Source organism: Elephas maximus, chromosome 12 (genome assembly GCF_024166365.1).
Source record: "Elephas maximus indicus isolate mEleMax1 chromosome 12, mEleMax1 primary haplotype, whole genome shotgun sequence".
Classification (NCBI taxonomy): Eukaryota; Metazoa; Chordata; class Mammalia; order Proboscidea; family Elephantidae; genus Elephas; species Elephas maximus.
The window spans coordinates 91,272,576-91,291,805 of record NC_064830.1 but is presented as its reverse complement, the minus strand read 5'-3'; the positions used below and the strand labels follow the sequence as shown (position 1 = coordinate 91,291,805).

Sequence of the window (19,230 nt, the reverse complement as noted above, 5' to 3'; positions counted from 1 at the left end):
AGAAAGTTCTTGGAAAAAACTATAGGAGCAAAACTACGGGATCTAATTTTTTCGATGATAGATTATCAAACACAACAACAAATGCACAGCAATAGAAAACTAAATAACTGGGGCCTCGTACAAGTTAAATACTTACATTCATCAAAAAAATAAAGAGAGAAACTATTCTGGAAAAAAACTTTGGAAACAATATAACCAATAAAGGTCTAATATCTAAAATATATAGAAAACTTCCACAATTTAACAACAAAAAGACAAATAGCCCAGTCAAAAACTGGGCAAAGGACATGAACAGACATTTCACCAAAGAGGATATTCAAATGGCCAACCCACAAATGGCCAACAGACACATGAAAAGATGCTTTATGTCATTAACCATCAGAGAAACACACTATGAGATACCATTAAAACCACAATGAGATACCATTACACTATAAAAGGCCAGAAAATACACCAGATGGTGATGTTTCCATGATAAGGACCATAGAACACACCACTTGCCAAAACAAGAGTGCATTGGCAAAAGAAGCACTACTGTCACTAAGAAGTCCTGTGTAGTGCTCCTCTGCAGATCAGGGCTGAAAATAGGAGAAGCTGTTAAAGAATCAGGCTCACTGATAGCAACTGGGAATGATGGAATCTTAAAACAATAGAGACCAGGTAATGGTGTGTAACTCTAAAATACAAGGTGGGCACAGTTCTTGTAATGAATAGCAATGGTGGATGGCAGTCAGGAGGCGCTAATCTGTAGACATTTACAAATTGTTGATAGAACATAGTGTCCATAGGGGCAAAATATATAGGCAACCAACAAGTGTGTTGCTTTATTCGTGCCATGAGACATATCCTGGAAAATGACAGAAGACTAATGCAAAGTCTACAAAACAATAGTGTTAATCAAAGCCACCATGCCAGCTGTGGTATCTATACTAGGTATAGCCTCAGAAACTTAGTAGGCAGTTATTGACTTGGTGAGTGCATTATTTTCCATCCCATCAAAGAAGAAGATCAGATATAGTTTTCAATATACACTCATAGTTTTACCCCAGGGCTAGGCCATCTCTCCTGTCCTCAGGCATAATATAATTCAGAGAGACCTAGACCATCTAGACTTTCTGCAGAACATCTCATAATCCACTATATTTATAAAATAATGCTAAATCAAACTAGATGAGCATAAATATATGAAAAAGTTGTTACCATGATTAGTCATCAGGGAAATGCAAATTTAAACTACAATGAGATATAGCCATTCACCACCATCTTCCCATCCCCTCCAGAATGGCTAAAATGAAACATAGAGACAATACCAAATATTGATGAGTATGTGGAACAACTGAAACAACTGGAATTTTCATACACTGCTGCTGGAAGAGTAAATCAGTACAACAATCACTTTGGAAAATTCTTTATTAGTATCTACTGAAGCTGAATATGTGCTCCTGTACATGTCAACAGGAATGCTAACACTGGCCACCAAAATACACGCATAAGAATGTTCATAATAGCACTATTTTTAACTGGGCAAACTGGAAATTACACAAATGTTCACCAATATATGTACAGACACGATAGTACCCTGTACAACAATCTGAACACACTATTGCATGCAACAACATGAATGCATCTCATCAAAAAAATTGTTGAGCAAGAGAAGTTAAACACATGTATGATCCCATATTTATAAATTTCAAAAACAGATGAAATTTATTTGTACTGTCAGAAGTTAAAATAGTGGTTACACTTGTGGGTAGTGACTGGAAGTAACATGAGGAGAGCCTAGGGGGACAGGGACAGGTGATGTTTCGTTTCTCATTCAGGGTGCTGGTTATATGAATGTGTTCACTTTGAGAAAATTTATCCTGCTGTACCCTTATGATTTGTTCTTTTCTCTGAGTGTATGTCATACTGAAATAAAAAGGATTTTTAAGGCCCATATTATTTCTTAAAATATTGCAATTGAACAGGGGAGGGTCAGATGATAATGAAAAGTGTGACACTTCCTCTGTCTTTGACAAAATAAAAGACAAATAGGTCGAACTTTATAACCTGGAGAGTTTAATGTCTAATTCAGTAGCTCACCAAGAAAACAGACGTGAGGTCTAGTTTATTAGGTCATAAAGAAAGTTTCACTTAATACCACAAAATAAAGAAGAAACCAAATCTCTTGTAATCTAATAATCACTCTCGCCAATAAGTCTTGGGTCAGAGAGGAAACAAAGACAATAATCAGAAAGTTTTAGCAAAGAAGCCAGAAAAGAAAAAGAGAGAGATGGTAGGTAGGTAAGCAAACAGATTGAGTGCACCCAAACTTTCCTTAGCCTTCGCCCTAGTAGAAGATCAACAGTTAGCAGCTATAGCCAGACTTGGGGATTTGAATACATATAAACCAAGTACAATGATAAAATGTATTTGAACTACATTTTGGAAAATTACGGAGAGAAAAGTTTATGGAGGAATCCCAAAAGAAAGTCAAATATTGGGAGAGACACTAGACAAATAACTAGGAAAGAATTAAAACACAGAGAAATGCAGAAGACATCTCACAGCAATCTGAAAAAGTAGTATCATTCTTAAGTGTATTCCCATCTTTCCCATGAGCAAAAACAAAACGTTCCATCATCATTACATTAATAATTAGACACAGGACTAGCACAGCTTGATTAAAAGAAGGAAAAAAAAAAAAACCAGGAAGCCCAAGTCCGCATTGTTCCTGAAACCATTAGTGGAACAGAACTTAATTAGAGAGAAAAGAACTCACAGTCTGTTTATTCCTTGCTCCTGTCCATGCATCCAGGCGCAGAAGGCTTGGACTATTCCTAGTACAATATATGAAATCATAGGTATCTTACACATTGAACCTATAATTACATGAGTTCTATTTCTGCTAGTGGGAGAGAGATACCTACAGCTTCTCTGTGGGCATATTAGCAATGATCATCTTCAGGTTGGATACAGATGTATGACTCTGTAGGAGAACATTTTTTGCATAGCCTCTCAGCACTGTTCTCTTGCCAAGAACTGTATTCCTGAGGAACACCACTTGTCCTACATTGCTAGTAACAGCCATGGCAAGAAGGAGCGGGTCAAGAATAATAGTGTTTTATTGAGATCCCCCATCTCACTTATAACCTGACCATGCAGGAAGAGAAGAGCTGTGGAGACAGTTCTAATGTGAAGTTTTAATGTGAGGTGTGTGGGAGGAGTGGAGAGGAGAAGGGAAGTAGAATTGAAGAAAATATCACTCTCTCCAACTCTGAACAGAAATAAGCCAATGGGAAGAGACAGAATAAATGAGAGGGCCAAAGGAACAGTGTATGCAAGCAATACAGGAGCAAACTAATTCAGAGTGCATTGATTTAACCACCTGAAACATCCGTAGACATCTTTCATCATAATCATTGAAAGTAAAATAAATAGATTTTTTTAAGAAGAAAAGAAAAGGTGCTTACTGGGGAAAATACACATCTTTACTAGGACAGTACTGAAATTCTTTCCAAAAAATTCTGAATCTTGATGAAATGAATAAAGTGAGAAAAAATCACCAATAATCATGTTCCCATCTGTGCATACACTGGACTTCATTTCTGAAAAGCAAGAAGGACTACCTAAACCGCACACCTAGAGTGGAAAGTGCAGGTCCAGAAAAAAGGAAAATCAAAGAGATCGTCACAGAAACGTCTCCACAAATTACAGCCAAAACTCTAAGTCTGTGGTAAGAGGAGGAACAGGCAGAACTGGGAGGAACTTAGCAGCCTCGGCGCTTTGCTGACAAATAATATTAGATGCCTAACTTTCCCTCTCCTGAGGAAACATGTGGAATGTATGTCTTGGGCCCATACCTAAGGCCAGGAAAACATGAATGCACAAAGAAAGTATACATACAAGACATTTAGAGTTCTCAGAGGGCACCCTCAGTGCCCTTGCTGTGGTTAGACAGGCATCATCCACTCCCCCCGAGTCAGTTAAGGCTTGGAGACCATCTCTATGCTACAGCAGCACATCTGAGGCTCTGGGCTTAAGTGAAAAACACCAGAAGAAAAAATATGTTTGTGTATCACCCACTTTACCCCTAGGCCTTACAATCTCATCAGAGTCCCTAGTGAGCACCCCCAAGGACCATCCTAGGCTGAAGCAAAGGATCCTCCCAATTGTATCAATAAGCCAAGTCCACGCAATGATTGGCAGATGTGGCTTCATAGGATTTGAGTATAGCATGACAAACCCCCCAAAAATCTGTTGCCATCGAGTTGATTCCAACTCATAGCGACCCAATAGAACAGAGTAGAACTGCCTCATAGGGTTTCAAAGAAGCGGCTAGTGTATTCAAACTGGCAATCTTTTGGTTAGCAGCTGAGCTCTTCACCACTGTGCCACCAGGGCTCCATAACATGACAGTCATAAAATTTTAGTGTTTGGTGATCATGAACAATAGTCTCTCCAAAGACCATATAGAAGGATCCCTGTTAGGGTGATGCAGTCCTCACATGCTCAGGACCAACCACAGTCATGGATTGTACCCTATACGTTTCCCCCAAAAGGCCCCTAACCTTCTATGTCCTTTAGAATCGCCCACAGGACCATGTAAACTTGCTTGAAAAAATGGCATTCAGGCTCATTCCAGCAAATAGCCATTCATGTTCTTCTTGTAATTTAAGAGGTAAAGGTCAAAGCAGAGAGGAAAATAAAATTGTGTTTCTGTTTTGTACTAAATGATTCTTGCACTGAAAGTCCCATGTCTTGGGAAATCCTCAGACCCAGACAAATGAGGAAGGTTGGTCTCCCTAGTACTTACTCAACTTCAAGGCTTTGACATTATTTTACTTCTTTATGCTTTTTATGGAAACATAGCCTGCACTCTGAGGCAAAAGAGGCCTTGGAATTTTAAGATGATAATGATTATGATAATGACCAAAGCTGTGTGATAGCAATGAGTGGAGACCATGGCTAGATGGTAAGGATGATGGTTATTTGGTGAGGATGGAAGGCTGAAGGGAGATGAGGAGGAAGAAGAAGAGGAAAATAGATGTATAGAGAATGAAGAGGAAGAAGAATGGAAGAAAAGGAAGAGGAAGATGAGGAAAAGGAAAAGGAGGTAGAGTGAAAATGATGAGCTGTCTTTTATTGAGCCCTTTCCATGTAATAAAACTGAATTTGCATACTTGTATCATTTAAATTCTACTACTAACTCCACAAATACATGTTATTTTTCTCCTTGTTATAGAATAATAAACTAAGCTTCAATGAGGTTAAATAACTTGTCCATTACAAAATATTTGATCCAATATTAAAACTCCATTAAACTTGGCAGTTGTTGTGTCCCATTGAGTGGACTTGTAGTGACCCTATAAGGACAAAATAGAACTGCCCAACAGGGTTTCCTAGGCTGTAATCTTTATTGGAGCAGATTGCCGGATCTTTTCTCTCATGGAGCAGCTGATTGGTTCGAGCCGCCAGCCTTTCAGTTAGCAACCAAGCTGTTTAACCATTGTGCCACCAGTGCTCCTTCCAGTTTGGTAGAACCCCATTAATCCAGAAGCAGCTTGGTTCCTGTAGAAGAAAGAACATGTTTAACTTGGCAGTAACCCATTAAACCCGTTGCTGTTGAGTTGATTTCAACTCATAGCGACCCTATAGGACACAGTAGAACTGCCCCATAGGGTTTCCAAGGAGCAGCTGGTGGATTTGAACTGCCAACCTTTTGGTTAATAGCCATAGCTCTTAACCACTTTACCACCAGGGCTCCTAACTTGGCAGTAGAACCCCATTAAACATATTCTTTCTTCTGCAGGAACCAAGCTTTTTCTGGATTTAAAGCTGAGTCCTGGATATTCTGGCCTGAATATTACTGTTTAGTGTCATGGTCCTCATTTTCTTGGTAGCAATAATTGGGTTCTGTAGGAAATTCCTCTCATTTAGCATCCTAAGGCAGAAGATATTAGCTTGAAGCCCCCCATCTCTTCACTACCGCCCAAAATATCCTGTGAGAAGGTAACACCTACATACCTCCTAAGTCCTGGTGTGCAAAACAAAGGGCTTACATGGCTACAGATTGACTAAGACTAAATAGCACATGCCACTCCTAGATGCCCAGGTTACCAGGCCCTCTTCTCTTGCTAAGGACCTTCTAAAAAGGCAAAGCCACATGCAAATAAAATGAGGAGTTATTAGGGATGAGGCTACATATGGTCTTGTGAATGCCATCTTGGAAGAGAAAGGGGTTGGGTGGCGTTGGAAATTGTTCATGGACAGCATGATTATGGAGATCAGATGATGAAGACGTGACTGGTAAATAAACACTTAAGTAATCTCGTGTGCTCAAAGTTATCACACCCATGGCACCAGCCTGCCTTTTCTTTCACTGATGTGGTCATTACCAACAAAAATAAATCAACTGTTTTTGAAACAAAATTGTTTCCCTTGTCTTGCTTGTCATTATGCCTACATAGTGAAGTAGAGGGAGCACAGATGGGGAGTCATTAGTTTCTTTAATGAAACTGTAGAGATAAAAAACAAGTCTTAGTTTGTGGGGGTTGCTTTTTTCTTTAATGTCCTTTTCCGTCACAATAGAATTTGACTCCCTATGTTAATCACCTCAAATTTGGGGTAAATTTTAACTGAAATATCAAAGTCTGGAAAGCATAAATCTAAAATATAGGACCAGAAAGTGGCTAAAGGTAATTGAGATGCATGACACTGGAATTGAGATGAAAGAAAAACAGTGATGCTAATTCATTAAAACGGCCATGAACATGAACTCTGAAGTTGAGATACGAAAGAATAAACAAAATGAATTCCCCAGACCAAAGATAAAAAGTAAGAAATTGTGAAAATTTCCCCTGAAGACAAAAATAACAAATTAAATCACTGAAGGCAATAACTTTCCAATGGAAACCCTAAGGAGATGATATGTCTGGAGCCCAGGAGAATTGGGCATAGCAGGCACATTTCTTTCTAACAATGCCCGTTGGAGATTGCGCCCTAGAGCCCAGGAGTAGCCCTGCAGATAATTCAAGTGTGAGCCCCAAACATTTCTCCTTGGCCAGAGAACTGGGCCACCTCACTGACACTACCTTCCCCCTAAAGATTTATTTCTAATCTGGTTTTCATGGGGCACATGGTTGTGTCTCTGGCTCTAGCCCGCTTGTGAGCTTGCTGCCCCTCCTTAAGTGAGGAGGAGCAACTCAGGAGGAGTCAGGTTCCCTGATTGGTGATAACAGAAATCAGATCAACTGGACAGGTCAGTGATGATGTAGGGGCAGGAGGAGGCACTGCTTCCTAAACCCCCAAAATGTATTAGCCCGGAGATACGTTCTCTTCCTCACTTCTCAGACAAAGACAAGCAGAACCTGAGACCTGTAAGGAACCTTAAAAACATTCCAGTGATCTAACCCCATCATTTTACAGACTTGCCAAAATCACACAGGATTAGATTCTTGAACAACTTCTCTTAACTCCTGTCCTCATTCTATACTGTGGAGCCTTATCTAGAAATTCCAAAAATTCTAACTCCTATCCAGCAATTCTCCTCTTCAAAGACTTATTCTGGGTAGAGGCATCTGAAATGTGTGTGCTGGTGTTGTGAAAGACTGAGAAGCACAGTAGGTAATTGCCTACAATGGTGTAATTTTCACATGTTGGTGAATGTAAGCAACGTACCAGGGGAAAAAAGAAAACTAAACCTCAGACTTTTCCTGTTAAACCTTAGTGGTGTAGTAGCTAAGAGCTACAGTTGCTAACCAAAAGGTCAGCAGTTTGAACCTACCAGATGCTCCTTGGAAACCCTATGGGGCAGTTCTACTCTGTTCTACAGGGTCACTATGAGTCAGAATCGATTCGACGGCAATGGGTTTGGGGTTTTGTTTTGCTTTGTTTTGTTTTCTCCAAATTAACATTTTCTTGAAGTTTATACAAACATTCTGCAATAGATGTCATCTCTATGTACATGCTATGTTGTGTTCTGGCTTTAAAATCTGTCTCAGAGAAAATATCCAGAAATTGACATATTCTTTCATCTTTAATATCTGTATAGTATTCCATTGCATAGATACATCATGGTTTGCAATACTACTCTCCTACTGATTTAGACATTTGGCTGTTGCAAATTTTTTAAATTTAGGAATAATGTTGCAACAAACATTTGAACAAGTTGCCTTCTTTTTCCATCTGATTTGTTTCCTTCTGTATGGTTCCAAATGTAAAAATCCTACATTTATATATATCTATGTAATCTCTATAAGCCTCTATAGGTTATATAATAGTATCTAACTATAAATTTGGGGGTAGAATTAAAAAGCTAATATTTAAAGATTTTAAATACAATGCCTGGTAATATAGTGTATATTTACTAATTTATTATTAATGATAACATATTGATCTACTTACTTAGAAAGCAGGGTCATCAGAATATATTTAAATCTTTCAACTAGAATCTATTTGTGCCTTACAAACACTCTTTTATTTTATCCATCGTAGTTTTCTTTGAACAAATATTTCATTTTCCAAGTTAAATTAAAATCCAAACATTTAATTTCATCAGCAGTGGGAATGAAATTACCTTTTTCATGGCTTTTTTTGTTGTTAGTTATTGTTGGTGTATCAAAAAGCCATTCAACAACTTTTGTGTGATATTATACCCTGGAACTTTGCTCAGCTAGTTTTATTCTTAGCAATCACTCTATTTCTTTTAATAGTTTAGTTATAAAATAGATCTTTCACAAAAAGTTTTGTTTTCATTTCTTTTTTCTTGTCAGATAGCCATCACTAGTATTTCTAATTGAAGATTAAATAAGGAATGATAACAAAGAACAACCATCTTGTTTTTTTTCTCCCCCGGGAAAAACGAAAGTCTTTTCCAATAACTGTAATACTGATTTGTCTCCATATAGTCATCTCTATTGAGGGGCGTTTGTCATATTTTTTAATACACCCCTATGAGTTGGAATCGACTCGATGGCACTGGGTTTCTAATGTTCTCAGAGTTTTAATCTATAAGGCGATGAGAAATTCATCTAGCCACCTTATCAAGATCCAATTACATTATTTTAATATTTTGCTTGGGTAAATTAGGTTAATGGATTTACTTGAGTTTAAGAGTTAATCCTTTTAAAATGTTGTTCTTAGTTTGCAGATATTTTATTTAGGGCATTTGCATCTACGTCTATAAATGAAATCAGTCTAAAATATTGTTTTCATTGTCTTTGTGAAATTTAGGATTCAAATCATCCTTGTCTCAAAAAAATGGATTAAGTAAGAATAATAGTAATAATAATAATCAATACTTATTGGGTGTTTACTGTGTGCAATGCATAGTTCTAAGCATGTTATTTGTTTTGTTTTGTTTCTTTAAAATCTAATCCTCACAACAACCCCTTTAAGTAAATATTATTATTATACCATTTTACAGATTATTAATATACCATCTTTTTCTATAGTTTAAAATCATTTATTACTGAATAAAATATTTTCTCTTAGAAAGTTAGAAAATTGTCTTTAATGGAGTAATATACCTTTTTAGAAGCTGTTAACTTTATATTTCTTCCTATTAATATTATATTCATGTTTTCTAATTCTTTTTGCATTTTTGGAGGGGATATTTTATGTATTTGTAAGTAGCCATCCATTTTTATTTGATGATAAAATATATTAGCATACAATTTAAAATAATACTCACATGCTAATCATTTTTAGTAGCTATTAGATGTATTTTCCAAATCCTGGCTTAATTTTTATTTTCTTTCTCAATGATTAGCTCAATTTTCTATCAACTTTTTTTTCCAAGAACAGACTGTCAAGTTTCTATTTAACCTAATTATTTTTCCTGTTTTGTTTATGTATTTAGTTTTATTACTGATATTTTGCCAACACCTTTTATTGTTATTTGTTTCCCTTTCTAAATCCTTTAAGCACAGATAATCATGGCTCAATGGTTGGAGAAAATGAAACATGAGTTTTCCAAAGTCAAAAACATAAATTTTTCTCTGTTCCTTGGGTTTTCACAGGATAGGTCCAGTGTTCAAGGTGACACAAACCCCAGAGGTGTAGAGATCACCAGAGAGAGAGGTTCGGAACCTCTGTTGAAGCAAGAAAACAAGGCCAGTCCACGTACTGGCTGCCTAAGGATCAGGAAGAGAAATTAGACGTAAACGAATAGGGGTGCGGAGTCCAGGTATGTGTGGGTTAGTGCAGTGTTTCCTATGGTGCGGAGCCTGTACCTCTGTTGGAGAGATGACATGAAGTGGTTTACAGACAGAAGATAAATACATCAAATCGCCTGGTGAGAAAGTTACTCCCTTCTAAGTTCTCTTTCGAGCCTTCTGATTACCTCTCAGAGAAATACCCAGACTGGTGCTCATATTCCCTAATTCCTCTCTAATACTTTTTAACCAGAAAAAATAGGTGTCAGACTCAAAATATTTTGTAAGGAACGGCTTCTAGCCAAAATTCAGTAAGAAAAATACTGCTTTCTTATTTATCATGGTACTATAAATTTGCTTTTTAAATAAGTGAATTTCAACTAACAAAATAAGTTAGTAAAAGTACTAAGTAAATATGATGAAGTTTGGGAGATATTAGGTTGATAATGGGCTAAGGAGGACTAGCTCTAAAGTCTTGCTCAATTTCACAGACAGTCAGAAAAGGGAACATTAGGAGGTTATTCATTTGTTCAACAACAACACCGTTCTATAGTTCAGGTACAGTTCTATTGGGAATATAATTATACATAAAAACAAAGTTCCTGTTGTCATGAGTTTATATTCTAGAGAGACAGAACCATAAATAAGTGCTAAGAATAAAAATGGCACAGGACCAGACAGTGTTTCTGTCTGTTGTACATGGGGCCACTATGAGTTGAAACTGACTCTACGGCACCTAACAACAACAAGAAGAATAAAAATAAAGATAATAAGATAAGGGAAAGACAGAAACACAGGTGCTACTTTAGATAGGTGGTTTGGGGGAATGCTGAACAGAGAAGACATCTGAGCAGAAATTTGAATGAAGCGAAGGACTGAGGGAAGAGAATTTGAGGCAAAGTGGATAACAGGTTTAAAAGTACCTCAGGGTGGGAATATGCTTGATGTGTCAAGGAACAGTGAGGAGGCCATTGTGGCTGGCCTACTGAAAGTGAGGGGGAAGTAGAAGATGAGATTATGGAGAAAGCAGAGCTCTGGATCATGCATGGCTTTTAGGATTTGGCAAGGACTTTGGGTTTTATTGTGAGTGATATGGGAAACCACTGGAGAATTTTGAACACAGAAGTAACATGATCTGACTTACACTTCTTAATGCTAATTTGTCTGCTATGTGGAAAAAGATTGCTGAGGATTTAGGGGTAAAGATGTAAAACAGGAAGCCCAGTTGTTTTAAGAGACTACTGCATAGCCTGGATGGAATAATAGTTGTTTGTGCCCTGGAGGTAGCGATGAATATAGAGAGAAGTGATCTGATTGTGGATATATTTCACAGGTAGAGCTGACAGGGCTTGCTAATATAGTGGATATGGATAATAAGAGAAAGAGGAGTTGGATGATGCCAAGGTTTTGGCTTGAGAAATTGGAAGCATGAGACAGGGATAACTGAGGAAGCAGTAGGTTTGAGAAGGGAAAGATCAATAATGCAGTTTTGGGCAAGTTAAATTTGAGGTGTCTATAATATTTTTTATTAGCCATCCTGTAGCCCTGGTGGCACAGTTGTTAAGAACTTTGCTGCTAACCAAAAGGTCAGCTCCTTGGAAAAACTTTGCTGCTAACCAAAAGGTCAGAGTAGAACTTGAGAAAGCTTTACTCTGTCCTATAGGGTCTCTATGAGTCGGAATGGACTCCAAGGCAATGAGTTTGGGGGATTAGGCACCTGATGAGCCCTGGTGGCACAGTGGTTAAAGTGCTTGGCTGCTAACTGAAAGGCCAGCAGTTTGAACCCACCAGCCGCTCCATGGGAAAAAGATGTGGCAATCTGCTTCCGTAAAGAATTACAGCCTTGAATCAATTGATCTCAACCCATCTGGAGCAAAGGATAATGAAGAACACCAAAGACATACGGTAAAGATGAGCCCCAGGGACAGAAAGGGCCACATAAAGCAGAGACTGCATCAGCCTGAGACCGGAAGAACTAGATGGTGCCCAGCTACCACCAATGACTGCCTTGACAGGGAACATAACAGAGAATCCCTGATGGAGCAGGAGAACAATGGGATGCAGATCTCAAATTCTCGTAAAAAGATGAGACTTAATGGTCTTACTGAGGCTAGAGGGACCCTGGAGGTCAGGGTCCCCAGGGCCTTTATTAGCCCAAGACTGGAACCATTCCCAAAGCCAACTCTTTAGACAGGGATTGGACTGGACTATAAGACAATGATACTGGTGAGGAGTGAGCTTCTTGGCTCAAGTAGATACATGAGACTATGTGAGCAATTCCTGTCCGGAGATGAGTTGAGAAAGTAGAGGGGGCACAGGAGCTGGTTGAATGGACACAGGGAATACAGGGTGGAGAGGAGGAATGTGCTGTATCATTAGGGGGAGAGCAGCTATGAGTACATAGCAAGGTGTGTATAACTTTTTGTGTGAGAGACTGACTTGATTTGTAAACTTTCACCTAAGCACAATAAATGAAAAAAAAAAAAAAAAAAGAAAGTCAAAACAGTGAAATTGAAAGAACACTGCTGTGAAATCAGACTAACCTGGAATCAAATCCTGGTGTTTTTGGAAGAAATTATTTAACCTCTCTCAGTTTACATATCTGTAAAATAAGAGAAATTGTGCCTAACTCATATAGGTTGTTGTGGGCGTTAAATTAAACAACATACAGTACGTGTTCCTAGTCTAAGAGATGTTTCTTTCCTATGTGAAGATTTTACATTCGACTAGAAGTTCTTGGGAATGAGAACGATGTCGGTTATTGTTTTCTTGCTCTCACATTACCCAGTAAAGAGCTCTTTTAATTAGGATTAATCAGATGAAGATCTCAACCATGATAAATATGTTTCTTTTCATTTGTACTTTTCAGTAAATATATTTCTATCTTCTTAGGCTCCTGCACAAAGATTCATACCTTTGGATCACAAGAATACTTGAATCTTTTAAAAATTTGATGAGTGAAAATTAACTTAAACAGAGCCATTTATCTTCTATACTAAATAATTGCTCTCAGCACAATCCAGGAACTGTTCTGGGAGTTGCTGCATAGCTGAAACCTCTATCCCTACTGTACCCTGCCCACCTGTGCTGGTAAGTTATTTCACTCCCAGCGGACCTTACCTCAACCAAATAAAGCCATGGCCAAAGTCAACCTCCCAAGACTGTTCTCCCCTTTCCACCCTTGCCCAGTTCCCAGGCAGGCCCAGAACCTCACTCCCATAGCTTTCCTGGACCGATGGCCCATCCCCAATCAGCATGCTAACCCCAGTTCCTTCCCTCTCTACTTCCTCTTTATAAATTCACATTCTCATAGGACCCAAACCCTAACTAATTAGGTCTTGTGAAGCAGTAAAAAAATAAATTACAGTGTATCTAATGAAAGTTCAGCTGAACTCTCACTGAACTATTATGAGTTCCAATTTAGTGGGGTCTCTATGTTGCCCTGCTGCTGTCTCTGTTACTTTGGGTAGTGTGGCACCAGTTATTTCTCATTGTTATCTCCAGGGGGCAACTCTTACCCTTCCCAGGTCACTCTCCAGAAACAAGTCCCTTCCTGGGTAAACCAAGACAGAAGAGCTGGCTGAGCTGTCCCAGTCAGCAGGCTCTTCTGTCCAGGCTTGCCCTGACCTACTCCATCCCACAGCATCATCGCCAGGACCAAAGTGTCCCAGAGTCATCAACGAGTGGCAGCTAGAGCACTCTGAGCACTGGGCTCTCTGTGGGCAGGAAAACAAGAGAAGACAAGCTATCTGGAGGGGAAGAAGGTGTGTGGAGTACAAACAGTACCCAATGGTCCTACAGTATATGCTGTTGTGATCCCAGAATTCTGTATAGAAATGGCCTGCAGCTGGCAGTATTATTGGAAGTGAAAGGAAGCTACATTTCTATAGCTCTTAATATTGAGACAATAACAGTAGCTGATATCAAAAACCTGGAGTATAATAGAAATTCAGGGGTCTAAAACATTCTAAGTAACTCCCTCTTGTTGGTACCAATGAGCACACGACCATTATATCACAAGGTCTTTCCTTTGAGGGATAGAAGATGGGGCTTTGTGGGTTCAGAATTATTTAGGTGTTGAAATAGATAAAACCCTGATTTGGGGCTCTATTGTGGCCATAGGACTTACTGGATGAGGCTTTTCCTTTTACAGGCTGAGAGCCTTCTTTGGGATTTGTACAAAATGAACACAGAGATGTGACCAGATGTGAGTTCAGGGATTTTATGAGCAAAAGAGGGAGACAGGTAAACCCCCACCCTCTCTATAGACTCTGACTGGTCTGGATCTCCCAGTAGGACAAATCAAACATGGAAAGAGGAAACCACACAAGTGTCTCTGAGTTTATCCTCTTAGGGCTGTCCAGCCAGCTGGAGAGGCAGGAGCTGATCTTTGGGCTCTTCTTTGTCATGTACCTGGTTGCAGCAGCAGGGAACTTGCTCATTATTCTGGCCGTTGGCTCAGACTCTCATCTCCACACGCCCATGTACTTCTTCCTCAGCAATCTCTCTCTGGTGGACTTCTGCTTCATCTCTGCCACAGTCCCCAAGATGCTTATGAACATCCAGATGCAGACTCAGTCCATTTCCTATGGTGGCTGCCTAGCCCAGATTTACTTTTGCATTTTACTTGCCAACATGGACAACTTCCTCCTGACAGCAATGGCTTATGACCGCTATGTGGCCATCTGCCACCCTCTGCACTACTCCATCATGATGAGCCTCCAAATCTGTGCCCTTATGCTGGGAAGCTCCTGGCTCATCGCCAACTTCCATTCCCTACTGCACACCCTCCTCATGGCTCGGCTAGAGTTCTGTGCCAGCAATGTCATGCCTTACTTCTTTTGTGACCTCATTCCTCTGCTCCAGTTGTCCTGTTCCAACACCCAACTCAACCAGCTCATGATTCTGCTGGTGGGGGGCTTGATCATCCTCATTCCCTTCCTTGGAATTCTTGTCTCCTACATCCGCATTGTGTCTGCTGTACTCAAGATCCCATCTGCTCAGGGTAAACAAAAGGCCTTTTCTACCTGTGGCTCCCACCTCACTGTAGTCATTCTCTTCTATGGTACCATTACAGGGGTCTACCTGAGTCCCTCATCCTCTCACTCAGCTGAGAAGGATTCACTGGCTTCAGTGATGTACATGGTCGTGACACCCATGCTGAATCCTTTTATGTACTGCTTGAGGAACAAGGACATAAAGGGAGTTCTAAGGAAACTGCTCAGCCTGAAGGCTTTATTTTGCAGGCTGTGACACAGCAGAGCTCCCCCTAAGGGTCACTGTGCTTGGAGGGGAATGAACCTCTGGGACAGACTCTGCATACAGAGGGTAGGAAGAATACAGACCACATTCTTCTAGATTGTCAACATGGTCAGAAAATTCCCTCATTTTTAAAGTAAAGGGAATTTGCAAGTCTGAAACTTCTGAAATTTTCAGTCTGCACAGAATACTACAATGTGGAATGAACTGTCCCCTAAAGACATAAAAACCACATAAATGGATGCAAATCAGCTTTGTCTACAGCTTTTTTTGGAAAGGGTTGAAAAGAATATACATTCCATGTAGAAAAGGTAAATTCATAGGAGCCTGTGACCTGTGCTTATAGCCTGTGCCAAAGAGATGCCCTCTAAGAGCCTCCACACACCCTCAAGTTTCCTCAAATTCTTAACCCATCCCAATATGCATACCAATTCCCAAGTTGGCACACATTACTACTACCCAGATATTATCTCTGCTACACCCCACTTCCCCAACAACCATTCCCATATTCTGAGTTGGATTTATCTCTGGGATAGGCTTGATAGTCTTCCTTAAAGTTGTCCCACTCTTGACTTTAGAACCTGCTGGATAAATTTGAATAGCTATAGGTACTTGTATCACTATAGGAAATACCTATAGTGAATTTATCACCACTGACTCAGCTGAGCACCTAAGAAGGCCCCACATTTTCCCACTTTTGAGTCTCCCCTTCCTTTAGAAAAGAAGGTTCTTCCATTCACATGACAAAGAGAGAAGGAAGGCCAAACTTGGATTTGGTTCTCTGGGGATAAAGAATATGAAGGAAATGAACCATCATAAACCTTCTGAATGTGCTTCTCTATGAGTTGAATTGGAGAAGGAGACAAAGTATACAGGCCTCATAAAAAAGAGTTTATGGCTGGAGAAGTTATATTTGGTTCCCTCTCCAATAGGGTAATATCCTAGGCTGCCAGGGACATTTGCAAGTGGTATGGTAGAAGAAAGAGCATTACACAGAAAGTCATAACAACTGGCTTCTAGCCCAAAAAGCCAAACCCGTTGCCATCGAGTCAATTCCAACTCACAGCGACCCTATAGGAACAGGGTAGAATGCCCCATAGGGTTTCCAAGGAGCACCTGGTGGATTTGAACTGCCAACCTTTTGATTAGCAGCTGAACTCTTAACCACTACACCACCAGCATTTCCACTTCTAGCCCCCAAAACCAAAAACCAAACCCAGTGCCATCGAGTCGATTCCAACTCATAGCGACCCTATCGGACAGAGTAGAACTGCCCCATAGAGTTTCCAGAGAGCACCTGGCGGATTCGAACTGCTCACCCTTTGATTAGCAGCCATAGCACTTAACCACTACACCACCAGGGTTTCCACTTCTAGCCCAGGCACCTCCAATTACTAATCATTTGACTCTAGTCGTTCTGAAACTCACTATTTTGCCAAACGCACCATGCTTCTCTGCCCCTTTCATGCTGTTCCAGCAGGCCTATCTTGCCCATTTCTATCAAAATCGTATTTGTCCATCAAGGCTCAGCTCAAATACCATGCCCTTCATGAAGTTACCCTCAGGTCTCCCCAGCCAGAAAAGAAAAAGCTATTCCCTTCCCTCTGGAACTCCATATAACTTGAATTTTATTAGTCTTTTTCATACTCTCCTTTACATTATTCCAATACCCACCCCCAAAATTCTACCCCAAACAGGAATGTTGGGTCCTTTAAGTTTTATAAAAGATCTTTTCTTCTTAATTTCACAATTCCCAGAAGAATTTATCACAGTTCCTGGTATAAAATACTCAACAAAAATATACTACTATAGATAATGATCAGTTCTTTTTCGTACAGTGACTCTGTGTATTCCTTCTACCTTTTGATTCTTCTGGCATCATTTGATATTTCCCCCATAGGATCCTTCAGTATTGCAACTTGAGGCTTGAATGTTTTCTTCAGTTCTTTCAACTTGAGAAATACCAAGTGTGTTCTTTTCTTTTGGTTTTCTAACTTCAGGTCTTTGCAAATTTCATTGTAATGCTTTACTTTGTCTTATCAAGCTGCCCTTTGAAATCTTCTGTTCAGTTCTTTTACTTCATTGTTTCTTCCCGTGAGTATTAGCTACTCTATGTTCAAGAGCAAGTATCACAGTATCTTCTGACATCCATTCTGGTCTTTTCTTTCTTTCCTGTCTTTTTAATGACTTTTTGCTTTGTTTGTGTATGATGTCCTTGATGTCATCCCATAACTAGTCTGGTCTTCGATAATTAGTGTTCAATGTGTCGAAACTATTCTTGACATGGTCTCTAAATTCAGGTGGGATATACTCAAGGTTGTATTTTCATTGACTTGCTCTAATTTTCTTTAGCGTCAACTTGAACTTGCATATGAGCGATTGATGGTATGTTCCACAGTGAGCCCTGGCCTTGTTCTGACTGATGATATTGAACTTCCCCATCATCTATTTCCCCAGATGTAGTTGATTTGATTCCGTGTATTCCATCTGGTGAGGTCCACATGTATAGTCACCGTATATGTTGTTGAAAAAGGTATTGGCAATGAAGAAGTGTTGGTCTTGCAAGATTCTATCATGCAATCTCCAGGGGCGTTTCTATCACCAAGGCCATATTTTCTAACTACTGATCCTTCTTTATTTCCAACTTTTGCATTCCAATCACCAGTGATTATTAATGCATCTTGACTGTATGTTTGATCAATTTCAGACTGCAGAAGTTGGCAAAAGTCTTCAATTTTCTCATCTCTGGCCTTGGTGGTTGGTGCATAAATTTGAATAATAGTCGTATTAATTGACGCAGTGGTTAAGAACTAGGCTGCCAACCAGAAGGTTGGCAGTTCTAATTCACCAGCTGCTCCTTGGAAACCCTATTGGGCAGTTCTAACCTGTCCTGTGGAGTTGACGGCAATAAGTTTTCCTTCTGGGCATATGGATATTATCCTATCACTGACAGCACTGTACTTCAGGATAGATTTTGAAATGATCTTTTTGATGATGAATGGGATGCCATTCCTCTTTAACTTGTCATTTGTAGACCATGTGATTGTCCAATTCAAAATGTCCCATACCAGTCCATTTCAGTTCACTAATGCCTAGGATATCGATCTTCATACATTCCCTTTCGCTTTTGATGATTTCCAATTTTCCTAGATTCATACTTTGTACATTCTATGTTCCAATTATTAAGGGATGTTTGCAGCTGTTTCTTTTTATTTTGAGTCATGTCTCATCAGCAAATGTAAGCCCGAAAGCCTTCCTCCATCCACATCATTAAAGTCGACTCTAATTTGAGGAGGCAGCTCTTCCCCAGTCATATTTTAAGTGACTTCTAACCTAAGGGGATCATCTTTCTGCACTATATGAGGCAATGTTCCACTGCTATTCATAAGGTTTTCATTGGCCAATTTTTTTCAGAAGTAGACTGCCAGATCCTTCTTCCTAGTCTGTCTTAGTCTGGAAGCTCTGCTAAAACCTGTCCACAGAGGTGACCCTGCTGGTATTTGAAATTCTGGTGGCATAGCTTCCAGCATCACACCAACGTAGAAGCCACCACAGTATCACAAACTGACAGACAAGTGGTGGACATTCAACCATTTCAGGAGGTAGCATATGATCAAGAAACTGATGGTACTGAAGGAAGAAGCCCAAGCTGCATTGAAGGCATTGGTGAAAAACAAGGCTCCAGGAATTGACAGAATACCAACTGAAATTTTTCAACAAACAGATGCAGCACTGGAGGTGCACACTCATCTATGCCCAGAAATTTGGAAGACAGCTCCCTGGCCAACCAACTGGAAGAGATCCATATTTGTACCCATTCCAAAAAAAGGTAATC

At 39.6% G+C, this 19,230-nt stretch overlaps 2 protein-coding genes across 2 annotated transcripts in view; one reads left to right on the top strand and one right to left on the bottom strand.

Moving 5' to 3' along the window:
* Nucleotides 1-19,230, bottom strand: part of ZSCAN25 (zinc finger and SCAN domain containing 25) — a 72,901-nt gene that overhangs the window by 26,110 nt on the left and 27,561 nt on the right. The gene's annotated exons all lie outside the window — the stretch shown is intronic.
* Nucleotides 14,445-15,389, top strand: LOC126087520 (putative olfactory receptor 1F12P). Its single transcript, XM_049905050.1, has one exon. It carries the CDS (start codon nucleotides 14,445-14,447, stop codon nucleotides 15,387-15,389), a length of 945 nt encoding a protein of 314 aa, XP_049761007.1.